The 12,717-nt window shown below is 41.8% G+C and overlaps 1 protein-coding gene across 1 annotated transcript in view; it reads left to right on the top strand.

Annotated features, from left to right (window-relative positions):
* The first annotated feature begins 3,240 nt into the window (after positions 1–3,240).
* Positions 3,241–12,717, top strand: part of LOC121721409 (lysophosphatidylcholine acyltransferase 1-like) — a 42,806-nt gene continuing 33,329 nt past the window's right edge. Inside the window, exon 1 of the mRNA XM_042108300.1 lies at positions 3,241–3,528. Within this exon, the coding sequence (XP_041964234.1) occupies positions 3,412–3,528 (117 nt within the window). The 5' untranslated portion in view covers positions 3,241–3,411. The remainder of the gene's footprint in view (positions 3,529–12,717) is intronic.

The following is a 12,717-nucleotide window of genomic DNA, read 5'->3' as shown; positions in this document are numbered from 1 at the left end:
ATCGAGATTCTTCACTTGCTATTGGTATAATTGAAATGATAATGTTGGTATCGTGACAACAGGAATTGTGGATGTATCCCCACCAAAGCTGAGACCAAACCTACACCTACCCTTGCCAAGGACCCAATGGTCACTATGAGTGACATCCAGAGTACCTTTGAGAGGATGAGAGAAGCATAAAGAAGGACAAACATGGCCACTTTGGAGGCTGAAATTTTTTTGCATGCTGGATTCAATAAGAAAGCGATTGGGAGAGAAAGACTGGGTAGGACTGTGCTGAAACTGAACCGGGTCCCCAGGTTTATGGTTCAGTTTAAATGTTCGCTCTGTTATTTATTTTTATCTAGTTGTTCTGGTAAGATGACTGCTTTTTCCTGGTTTTTAACTTTTTATACATTTTAAATAAATTTAAGATTGAAGATTCAAGATTTTCTTCATTACATCTTGTTATATTAGTAGATAGATAGATAGATAGATACTTTATTGATCCCAAAGGGGAAATTCAAGGTCTCAGTAGCATACAGACATCACACACAACATGCACTTACAGCAGAAATGGTAAATATAAGTATAAACATATAACCAAACTCCACTGTACAATAGAGACAGTAGAAGATAAGGAAAACTAACAAAACTAAATACTAAATATACTATATAAATTAAATTTAAAAAAAATCCACAGTGTGCTTGAGGGTGATCGAGCATGAGACGCTTGCAGTGACAGGGCCGGGATTGGCCTGTAGTTCTGTGTGCATGGTGAGGTGCTCAAGAGAGTGAGTGTCATGGTGAAGGTGCAAAAAGTAGTCCAACAGTAGTCCTGTAGTTCTGTGTGCATAGTAAGGTGCTCAAGAGAGTGAGTGTCATGGTGAAGGTGCAAAAAGTAGTCCAACAGTAGTCCAACAGTGCAACAGTGCAAGAATAAGGTCTAGAGACCAGCATAAATAATATGGACAAATAAGAGAGTAAAGTTTAATGTAGACAAGGTAATATAAAAAACTATGTCAGTGCAAGAATATGTTGAGGTAATAGGGTTACAGCCATTCAGTATTGTAGCAGAAGCCATTGGTCATGTGTGCTAATATAGCATGAAAAACAGTGTAGCAGTAAAACAGTTGTAAAAACATTAGGCTGTGGACAGTAGTACAACAGTAGTAAAACAGTAGTAAAGCAGTAGTGGGCAGTCAGTACTCAAACATGGAGAGGGTGAAGAGGCAGACAGACTATGCAGAGAAGTCTCCTCTTTCTTTTAGTGAAGCATTGAACAGTTCGATGGCCCTGGGGACAAATGACTTCCTCAGCCTTTCAGTTGTGCATGGCAGTGAGCGAAGTCTCCAGCTGATCAAGCTCTTTTGCTTTTTAATAGTGCTGTAGAGTGGATGACATTCATTGTCCAAGATGTTGATCAGTTTGTTCAGGGTCCTTTTGTCAGACGTTGAAGTGATGCACTCCAGTTCAGCTCCCACTACAGAGCCAGCCTGTCAAGTCGCCCAGCATCCTTCTTCTTTGTGCTTCCTCCCCAGCATACCACTGTATAGAAGAGGACGCTGGCAACAACAGACTCATAGAACATCCTGAGGAGCTTTCTGCACACATTGAAGGACCGCAGCCTCCTCAAGAAGTACAGCCTGCTCTGCCCTTTCTTGTAGAGTGTGTCAGTGTTGGCTGACGGTTGTTCCAACCTGGTCTCATTAGCGAAACGTTCCCCTGGGACCGTTTTGGCAAACCCAGCCAAACGTTTCACCAGACACGTTTCTGAGGTGCAAACTAGCCAGCGGGGGTGCTAAAGAGAGACGATTAGACGTTGTTTACTACAGTTAGGTCTGGTCAAACTAAATTGTAGCTTACACAAGCTCAGCAGTATTCTTTGGTTACCAATTGTTGACATTGTGAGGCCGCACATATAATTTGGTGTCCTTTGACCTAGGGGTCGCTGCAACTAGCAAAAATGTGTTTTGGCATTTCGGATGTATGCCTTTGACCTGTATGCCCGATTTTGAAAAATGAGCAACTGTTAGAATTCTTATATCATGCCAGGTTCAACGTAGCACTGTCTTAGTGACCGCACCACTTTCGCAGTTCCTCGGAAATGCATTCTAGTTTCCACCTGTAGTCCCTGGGCAGGTATGACATATGTAAAAGTAACAATTTTAAAAAGAAATTAAACAAGACTATAGATGACATGATGGCCATAGTATTTAAAAAAAAAAACAAGCAGTCAAGCTAAGAAACAGGAGCGCCAGCAGCCCACTCTATTAACCCTTAAAGGAGTACCGTCACACCGGTGTGACGGGAATGTTGGGAAATTAACATTCTAAAGAATATCTGGGTTCATTGAATTCAACATAGAATTTTAGAACCTTCAATTGTTGCGGAACTTAGAATGTTCAAAAAACCTACACCTTTAAGGGTTAATGGCATCACTGCTTGTACTCTCTCCCCACCCATTCCAATGGTCTCCCTTCCTTGTGATGATGACAGAATATTAGACTAATGTGATGATTCAAGTGGTGACCGACCAGCAGCAGCAGTCTGAGTTCACCTCTGCTGGCTCTGTGTGTGTGTGTGTGTGTGTGTGTGTGTGTGTGTGTATGTGTGTACCATCACACACATAAACCAGAGGGGGCAGTACTCTGCACAGTCCAAAAATAAACCTTTGCTTGCTCCTGACTCCCACAGACCAAGGCCAAGAGCACCAACAGCGCTGAGAGGGATACAGACATTAGCCTACTGCTCTAGTCACATCCCTTCTCCTTTCCTCCCCTCTCCTGTCCTCATTTCTTCTCTTCCTCTCTTCTCTTTATTAGACTCACCGTTTTGTTCCTTGCTGAACTTCTCTTGTATTGCCCATTCAGTTCTGAGAAATAAATGGTCATTGATTGGTTTGATTGATTAGACCTATGTAATATTAAATAAATTGTTAAAATGCAATTGGTTTATTCTCAAAACACAATCGTCTGCCTCTGATCTCTAAAAACAAAGTTGGCACATTGAATGTAACATTTGCCTGCGTGCAATACAGTAGCCTACAGTACAGTACAGTACAGTACAGTAGCCTACAGCCTGTAACTGCAGACATACATCATCTCGGACTCGACACCACTCGGCACAGCTCGACACACCCCGACTTGGCTTGATGATGTCAGTAGACAACAGGCCTTACGCATGCGTCCTGTGCGTAAACCCGACTAGAAGGTCCTGCATCTTTACGACACATCTAACTGGACTACTGTTGCGTGCAAAGCTACCGTCAAATAGCTACATGATCCGGTTAATCCCGAAGCCATCTCTATCCCTGAAGGAAAGAAGATAACGTGTAACCTGGACTCGGCGGGAGGATACGAAATTCCCGGTTTGGATAAAGTCGCTTGGGACTGTTTCCAGCTAAAATCCGTTCCATTGGGTTTGGTAGGGATGAGATTGCCGAACTGCAGACGATGCTCAGTGGAAGGGGATGGGAAGGGACTGGCTCCCCCCGTCAGAAATCCATTTGTGCATGACTTGAAATTCACACCGCTCCAGAAGGCCCAGGTGAGCGCAAGCTATTTCAATGCCACAAACCTTTCTCTACAGGTTTGTCAAGTGGGAGGTTAGCTAGCATCTATGTATGAGATTCTGACTGGGAGCCAAGCTTAGCACTACAGGGTTTACAGAAACAGCCAGCTAGCACAGCTAAGTTAGTCAGCTAAGATGCTGAGCTAAGCTCTCTAGGCTGTAACTTCAGTTGCTCTTACTGTACTTCAGGGTAGTGTCAGAGTTAGCTACATGCTCACTAGATAGCAATACATGTTGCACCCATGTACTCCCTTCACGGTTTAACGCGTCTAGCTGGCTAAATCGTAGCACGGTTAGCCCACCACACGTGTGTCGAAGGCATGATGGCAAACATAATGTTAGGCTATATTGAATGCTTTCGTTGGTTTCACAATTTAGAGGTGGGTAATTAGCCAAAGCATTTCATCCAGGTTAGTTTACTATCCGTTTTAGTAGGGTATGTTTTGTCCTCAGAGTGAAGGGGCAAATCCCTTCAGATGACAGAGAACCGTCAGATTGATGCAAATGAACGGCACCTAGCTTGCTAATAGCCATAGAGTGTACCATTATTTGTAATATTGCACATGGAGTTCATGTCTTCTCTCAAACCATAATACCTCTTACTAGGCATCATGTGTAGAGGATGAACGTTACTTTAACGTGTAAGGGTGATTTGGCTGGTGGTGATTTAAGAGGCGTGGAAACGATAAGACACACTCTGGTAACATAACGTTGTGGTTGCGTTAACGTTAATCAGCTTTGTGAAGGAGGAGAAAAGTGCTCACGGTGTACCGAGCATGTTGGCAAGGTTATCTATCTGTTTGGTATAATGGTAGTAGCGCTCACTCTAGTTAGGCTTTATTTATCTCTGTCTGTAAAGAGGAACACGTTGTTACTGTTTCTGCACTACAGTTATTGTTTCTGCACTACAATGGTACTATTACCACACTGCCCATAGCTGTACATTTGTCTGGTTCATACTAAATATCAGTATTTATTCTGTTTTTTCTTATAATATATTCTGTTATAATATTTTCGCGTGTGTGTGTATTATTCTTACTACTCTTAAAATGTTACTGCTACTACACTGCACATATCTATGTTGTTCATACTACAGCCATATGTATAGTCTGCTCTTATAAGGTTACTGCTAATACACTGACATATTTAATTTACTGTAAATCACATTCTGTAAACCAACTATATTGTACTACTATCCTTTCCTGTCTATGCACCACCTGTCTACTTTGTATGTCACATTGCACTTTTCTGCTTTTTTGCACTTCTGGTTAGACGCATAAATTGCATTTCGTTGTCTTTGTACTTGTACTCTGCACACAATGACAAAGTTGAATCTAATCTAAACAAAAGTCTAATAAAATCTAATCTTCAAGGCCCCGACCTTGAGTCATTTTGGATGAGACCCGAGAATCATAATCTTACATCTTGTTCAGATGTTAGCAGCATGTGCTAGATCCGAAATGTGGTATCAATGATTGTGCTGTTCTGGCGCAATACTTTGTTGTCATCGTCCTGCTTTGACCATCCATCCATCCATCCATCCATCCATCTATTCATTCGTTCATTCATCAATCCATTCATTCATTCATAGATCACACACACACACACACACACACGTATATATACATACATACATACATGTATACAAAGCATAATTTGGTAGTTTGCCCTTGAAGTCTGTTGCACTTGACTATGAGCAGCTGTTGCACTTCAGGACAGAACTTTGGACGATAGGGACTCTGATGCAAGGAACCTTGACGGCAGCTACCATGGTAACTGGATATCGAAAAAGCAGAGCATAGCTCTTCCTAGGTCAGTGGTTAATGTGTTCCTGACCCATGACGTCGGCACTATTGTTGGACGTTGTCATGTCCGGTGTAATAGAATTACTGTAAGCTGCAGGTGGCTATACTGAGTGCAGTAACTTGGTCTGATAGCCCTAGTGAACTTAGTAGACCTGGGGTAGTCCATCCGCAAACGGCTCCTCATAGTCCTCTAGCTGTCTGTGTGTGCACTGAAATGCCTCAAACTAAGCCTACACAATTCCAGGCAATTAGCAACTAATCACGCTGGGAATTGGGCGGGCTGCTGAGCTTAGACATCAACAGCCTTGCGCCAGAATCAGATTTCACCTTTAAAGGATGCATCACCCTTGTATGACCTGGTGACAGTTATAATGTGCACATCCTGTGCAGTCAGGAGATCTATATATATACACACACACACACACACACACACACACACACACAGCATCGCACTCGCATCATTGCCTGCTAAAGGTACCTCAGGTGGGCCACAACGTGTTTGTTTGTTTATTTATTTGTTTGTTTATTTTTTTAAGTCACTCTCAGCATAGCCTTCTGAGATTTCTGTGTCATGCATGTAGGTTAAACTTAGCTTTAAAAAAAAAATATTTAGTCTTAAATCCCCTGAGCTTTGGTCTCTTGCACAATAGCAAAGCAGCTCAAGCATCAACCTTTTTTTATTTGGGTGCCAACTGTTACAGGAAGGCCAAGCTAGCTAATAGCGTGTGTCTGTTGCCAGAGCAGGGAGATCTGGAGAGGGCCCTCAGCATGTCGTGGGCATGAACCCAGGACTGAAGCAGAGGAGCTGGGCAACAGCCAGGAGGATCCTGGCCCTCTCTCTAGTCACTCGGTGTGTGGTTGAGAGACAGCGTTTGGTAGTGTTGCTCAGTCTCTGCTTCTGCTTGCTGCGTTCTGGCTTGTGTAGCCTAGCTGTAGTAATTTCCTGCAGCGACCCTCCTCCGTGACATCCCCTCCGTGATATAGACCCTTTCAAGAGAGTTCCATTATCAGCATCATAGTTGGCCCCACAAGACTAACCTTTTTAACATTCCATATGTTATCTTAATGCAGAGGAAGTAGATTGGGACCCAAATAGAACGTTCAAGCATTGTTTTTGTTTTTATTGTTGAGAGGGTCTATATGCTGCATGATGTGGCCAGCAGTGCCCATTATGAGATGCTTTGGGCAGATTGCCCAGTTCCTTTACTTTAGGTTCTCCTTACACCTCTACATTTATTCAGTGAGTTACATATGTAAATTCTATTACAAGTGACTACATTGTCCTCGAAGCAACTTGGGGTGAAGTGCCTTGCTCAAGGGCACAACAGTGGAAACCGAGAATTGAACCCACAACTTTTCAGGCTACTGCATGCTAGCCCAGCTTAGAGTTGGTCTTGGTCTCGAGACCACTTTTACGTGGTCTCGGTCTTGTCACAGTCTCGACCGCCTTTGGTCTTGGTCTTGTCTTGGTCTCGGATCCCTCGGTCTTGTCTTGGTCTTGCGGTCTCAGGTCGACATAGTGGTCGGGAGATTTGCAACAAATAATCGCCAAAAATGGAGTTGTTTAACTAAATAAATGTGACATTTAAATAACATCTGCATATCACATTGTTTTGACTTCACAGGCTTAATCTATTTCTGGCAAGGTTATAATTGTGCATCTTCAATTTCATCTACAAATTAAGTATAATTGTAATTAGTTACATATTTCCCATAGCTGTTGGAGGTGTTAGCTGTTTTATCAGATGACTTTTGGACCAGTTAGTAATATCAGTCCTCAACAGAAGACAAAGGAGTCTCAATCCTCTAATAGTGCAGTAACAGCTGTCATGCAATTGCTATACATAGTTTATCTCACCCAGTCTACGAAAACATTTACAGTGAGTGAGCTCACAGTCACACACATTCATGACATGCTCTGTCTCTGCATTGTTCTGTCTGTAGTTGAAATAATACCTTCTTAAATTGAATTCAAACTGGGACTGAACCTCTTACCCGAGTATGCTGCTCTTATTCAATTGATGCAAGTTATGGTGTAACACTAGCTCACTAGCTGTTTTTTTTTTTTGGTCTCGACTTTTGTCTTGGTCTTGACTTAGTCTGTCTTGGCCTTGGTCTCGTCTTGGTCTCGGTCTTGGTAGTGTCTTGGTCTCAGTTTAGGCGGTCTTGACTAGGTCTAGCCCAGCTCCTTAGCCACTACTCTACCACCACCCCACATGCCAAGATGCCATGCAATAAGTTGATCATGTGATTCATCTTCATGTTGATACTCTGATTAGATGTGTGTGTGTGTGTGTGTGTGTGTGTGTGTGTGTTTCCTTGAATTGGCTTCTTTGACTGTTGACCAGGTGACGTTACAATGATGGTCAAATTTATTTATTTATTTATGACACATTATTCATTCACAAAGAAAATTGGTGTCTTTAATGGTTGAATATTTCCTCATTTTTTTACTTAAGGCATTAAGATCAATTTCCAAAAGATGATTTTATATTCCTTTTTTTAGCATGGGTGCCTGTGTTGCGCGGTCTGCCCGAAATTAAGCGGTCACCCGCGGTTATGAGTCATAAACAAAATATTTTAATGATATTCGGGTCATTTGCGGGCGGGTCAGTTACAAATAATTAAATATATATTTTCTACAAATAGGCCTACTTAAAATATCACGAGAAAGCTAGCATCAATACAGTAAAGAAGCTGAAGACGCGAGTTAAAATAATAAAGACACCCCTTCAGGAAAAGCGATATAGGCTATGGGAAATATTGGGAAAAATTCTTAAAGAAGATGACAGTAGTACAAGTTATGGTCTATGTAGGCCTACTTCTTGCGAAGCCATTTAAAAGTATGACAGCCAAAACGGGCAGCCTGCAGGAATAAATGTTATGGCACAGACTACACAGCCATATCTATGTATAGGTTCGCGCATGCATAAAAGTTTATAAAAGCATTATAAACCAGTTCTTACGCTAACGTTTTGACCAGCAATGTATCTCTCTTGCCTACCTTGCCTCACCATTTCTGTTTTCGAAAGAAAGATGCATGTCCATGGCCTTCAAATCTTATCCTAGTGTTCTAATCCTTGGTGGTTGCATGCGTGCTTGCGCTCTTATTCTCATTCTCTCTCCTGCGCAAACATTATGTCCTAAAGTTTCGCAAATAAATTAGTTTGTTTTACAGAAATGGCCTACTGTCACACTGCATGCAGGCTATAAACTAAAAGCACACATTTTGTAAATAAGCGGGTCGGATCGCGGGTCGGGTATAATTTTGTCCTAATTAATATTTGCGGTCCGAGTTGCGGTTGGGTTGATTAAAATATCGGGCGACCGCGGGCCGCTTGTGACCAAACCCACGCAACACTGATGGGTGCCAAACACTTTTGACTATCACTGTATGTGGTGTGAGTTCTCACACAGCCAGGGTTGCCTAAGGTCCTGTGTTACTATGGCAAGCACCACACAGCCACTGATTATTAGCCTTTAGCCACTTTGGCAGCTGGAGCCTCTATCATGCTCTCTCATCAGTTTCTTGCTCCTTGTCTCCGATGCCAGGGTGCATTGCATTTTGGTTTTGGTAAGGTCAGTTTTTTTTTTACCTGATCATTCTCTCCTGCTGAGTTCCATTGCTGCTGTTTATTGTTTAACCCTGGTGTCATCATTGATGTGATTGGAGATTTTGTCTGTTTACATTTAAATAGGTTTGTTTTGTTGTATTCGAGAGTCCTTAAAGGAGAAATCCTGCGAGTTTTCACATAGATCTCCATTTCTCTACATGCCCACAGAGTGTAGCACTGCAGCTGCCTGGCTACATTAGCTGCTGGCTATAGCAACTCAAGCTAGGTAAAACCGATTTTTTTCGGGGGGGTTTTCCGTACGGAGAGTACTCGGTGACCTCGAGAAGCGGAGATCTATGTGAACTTGCTGGATTTCTCCTTTAAACAAAGTCTAGTTCCATGCAAAACCTCAGACCTCGCTTCCCATGTTATAAGGGAAGGATGCGAAAAGGAGTGTGTGTTGCTGAGAGGAGCATTTTGAGAAACAATGTTTGTTCACTCGGGGTAAGAGTGTGGGAATCTGCATATTACTGAGGGTAAGGTAAGATTAGGCCTCACTTAACAGAAGAGACGTATGATAAGTAAGGATGTGTGTTGCTGAAGCAAAGCTTGTGAGCAAGTGTGTGTGTGTGTGTGTGTGTGTGTGTGTTTGTATGTATGTATCACCAGAGGGAGTGTGTCAGAAAGTCATGTGGCGCATCACATGATTAGTGCGGCCTCTGGAGCCGTCCTCATTTCCTGTTTCAGGTCTGATCCTTGTTGTTAACGGCTTCTACACACAGTTGCGTGCGTTGCAGTGCTGGAGACGCATCTCATTCACTTTACATGGGCTCACGTCATCCGTTGCCGAACTGAATTGTGGGTCCGTTGCGTCGCGTTTCTCCCGTCGCTCGCGTTGAGAAGTTCAGAAGTTCGTGTTGCTGCACTGACAGACGGCACCGGCCAATCAAGCCAATCGACGGACGGCATCAACCAATCAAGTTATACTTCAAGTCATTTGCATAGCTACCGTCGGGAACACCCACTGGTATGCGTTGACGCATGTCTATTCCGCACGTCAGCGTCAATTAGCAGGTTACTAGCAGTCAACTGAGCCGACATAAAGACCTGTGTTTGTGTGTGTGTGTGTGTGTTTTGGCAAGTCGTCCTCGGGAGGTTGTTTCAGTTCCTTAAGTCTGCTTTCACCCCTCCCTCCTCTTCTCAGATGCAGGAGACAGTCAGCTATTGATTTTTCCCACTCTTTTACTCTCTCTCTTTCTCTCCCATGTTTTTTTTTTTTTTTTTTAAATGTTTTTAGTGCTGTCAGATAAACGCGTTAACAGACACCTATTTTAACGGTGTCAATTTTTTTATCGCGAGATTAACGTTTATTTTGGTGTAACAAACTTTGTAGTTTTTGCACATGCTGTTGCAACAACTAGTAACGTTAGAACAACTACAACACCACACCGATCTAGCCAGATCGGAAACTAAACAATACGCACTGACGAATGGAATGGAACAGAACATTGTATGTGCTGCATACACGCCCCCTTTTAGGGGGAAGATGACTGATATAATGGAAATCTATGCTGCATCAAAGTGGAGAGCGAAACGTGCTTATAGTAAACTTACTAAATCTTGAAACAAACATGAATAAAAGGTGTTCAGTGTTTCCCCTAGAATTTTTTCCAGCAGCGGTGCTATTACTTGGCGGGGGGGGGGGGGGGGGGGGGGATTTTCAGCTTTCTTTTACATTATAGGTTAAAAATGATAGAAGAAAAATGAAATGGCACAACCCAGAAAAAGATCATTTACAATTTATTTAAATTTGTCTTAATGGCAAAGACCACACCCAATCTGCGAGTACTTAATTTTTCTGGGCTTTTCAAAGAACATCTCTAAGGCTCTTTGGTAATTGAATTGAATTGTGGGGGGGGGCATTAATGCTGACACGCATGCACGTAGCCAGATGCTCTCCTTGTAGTCTATTTCTCAGTCCCAAAACAACAAACCCACGTATAAAAAAGTAAATACTCACTTTTCTTCTACATCACTCCCACAGTTACCATACAACTCACTCACAATTAACTCGAAAAAGACCTAGGCTACTTGATTGAAGTGCGACCGTTCGTCTCACCGTCAAGAGAACGCTGAAGTTATGAGAACACGTCTTTCTGATAAGAGAATGTAGGCTCCTATATGTCTAATGCCGTAAACGTAGAAAAGGTCTGTTTGTGATAGCCTATTATAGCTAAGTGGACAGAATTTAGGCTATACGTATATGCCAACATATGCTCATATTTCCTTTAACTATCAGACAGTTTAAACAGGCCTAGACTGTGTTCGCCTAGCTTTCCCATGCAAACATTACATATAGCCCTACGCTAACGTTACAAGTCTAGGCTACAATTAACGTTAAGACCATACACCTTGTAGCACATTGGTTTACTCTATTGCATTACTTACGTTTTAATAATTTGTCGTTGAATGTTGATGGAGGCTCATCTTTGGGAAATCAGCTCTCTGGATACAATTGTCAGCCGGAGCAAGAGTTCTCAGAGTTGACGACACGGGGGTAAATCCAATCAGCAGAAAGAACCGCATCACAACAGTAGGCTAAATCGCAACAAACTTTTTTCCCCCCATGTTAAATTCATTTCGGTAATCATGAATTGGTTTCTTTTATTTGATGTAGGCTAGGAGAGGAGGATGCATGTTTCACATTAGTGTCAATGTGTCAAAGCAGGCTTTGGATCAGAGGAATTGCTCAAGCTTCTATGGCATAGGCTACAAGCGAATTCACGGCATACAAACAGCTTCGTGATGAAATATAACTAATATCATTTTTTATTGTCACCAGGCCTATAAGTAGGCTATTTATTGTGTAACCTACAAGTGAACGATGACACCATAGGCTACACTGTGGCGGAGCAAGACCCCATCAGTCGGATAGCTAAACAATGTAACCGTGTTCAGAACGTAGGCTAGCCATATGGGCTGCAGACTTGTCTTTGGGCTTGTAATCACCTGACACATCATGCCGCATATATGTCCTGAATAATGAGAGGCTAAGTGCGGATTTGATGCACTTAACTTACTCAAGACTTTCAGAAAACAATTTCGAGATGACGTTGGCCGTTGTGCTTTTACAGTGTGTTAAGTGAATCTCGTGATATTATGTTGCAGCGGCGCTGAAAATCCAGCGGCGGCGCTGCGCCGCTGTTAAATGGGTGGATGACAAATAAGCCTGAAAAAAGGAATTTAAAAAAACTTCAAATATCATCCCTAAAAAGTGTTTATATGTGTTGCTGTATCTCTAAACTTGACTAATATACATTTTTAAAAAAAAAAAAAGAAGTGAAATATATATTTATATGTCAATTTGTCATGTTAGTGCCTAAAATTGTCATATGGTGTGACGTGAAAATAATTTGTAATAAAATGAAAATTAGATACTTTTTTCTACTTTAATTTATGTCACTGTACATTTTAATCACGTTTGCTTTGATTTGCAACATTTCCTTATGAATATTTAGAAGAAAAACCTAAAATTTAACAAGTTATTTTGTCAAGGTGGAGAATGTGAACCAGATATTTTAGCTTAATTCTGATATTTCTTGTAAGAACTCACTCAAAATTCTTGAGGTTCTTGCAGATACCATTTCCTTTATGTGCTATTGATGTTTTAATGATTTTTCAATTATAAAGTCTTTTTTGTGACATTATTTAATGTCACACCAAATGACATGGTGTCACGCCATATGATGAACTGCACCACTCCACCATGTGTCAGAGCAAAACAGGGTTTTTAATGACAATAAAAT

Source organism: Alosa sapidissima, chromosome 10 (assembly GCF_018492685.1).
Source record: "Alosa sapidissima isolate fAloSap1 chromosome 10, fAloSap1.pri, whole genome shotgun sequence".
In the NCBI taxonomy this organism is placed as follows: domain Eukaryota; kingdom Metazoa; phylum Chordata; class Actinopteri; order Clupeiformes; family Clupeidae; genus Alosa; species Alosa sapidissima.
The sequence above is the reverse complement of the archived record's forward strand: the minus strand, read 5'-3'. Positions and strand labels throughout refer to the sequence as shown.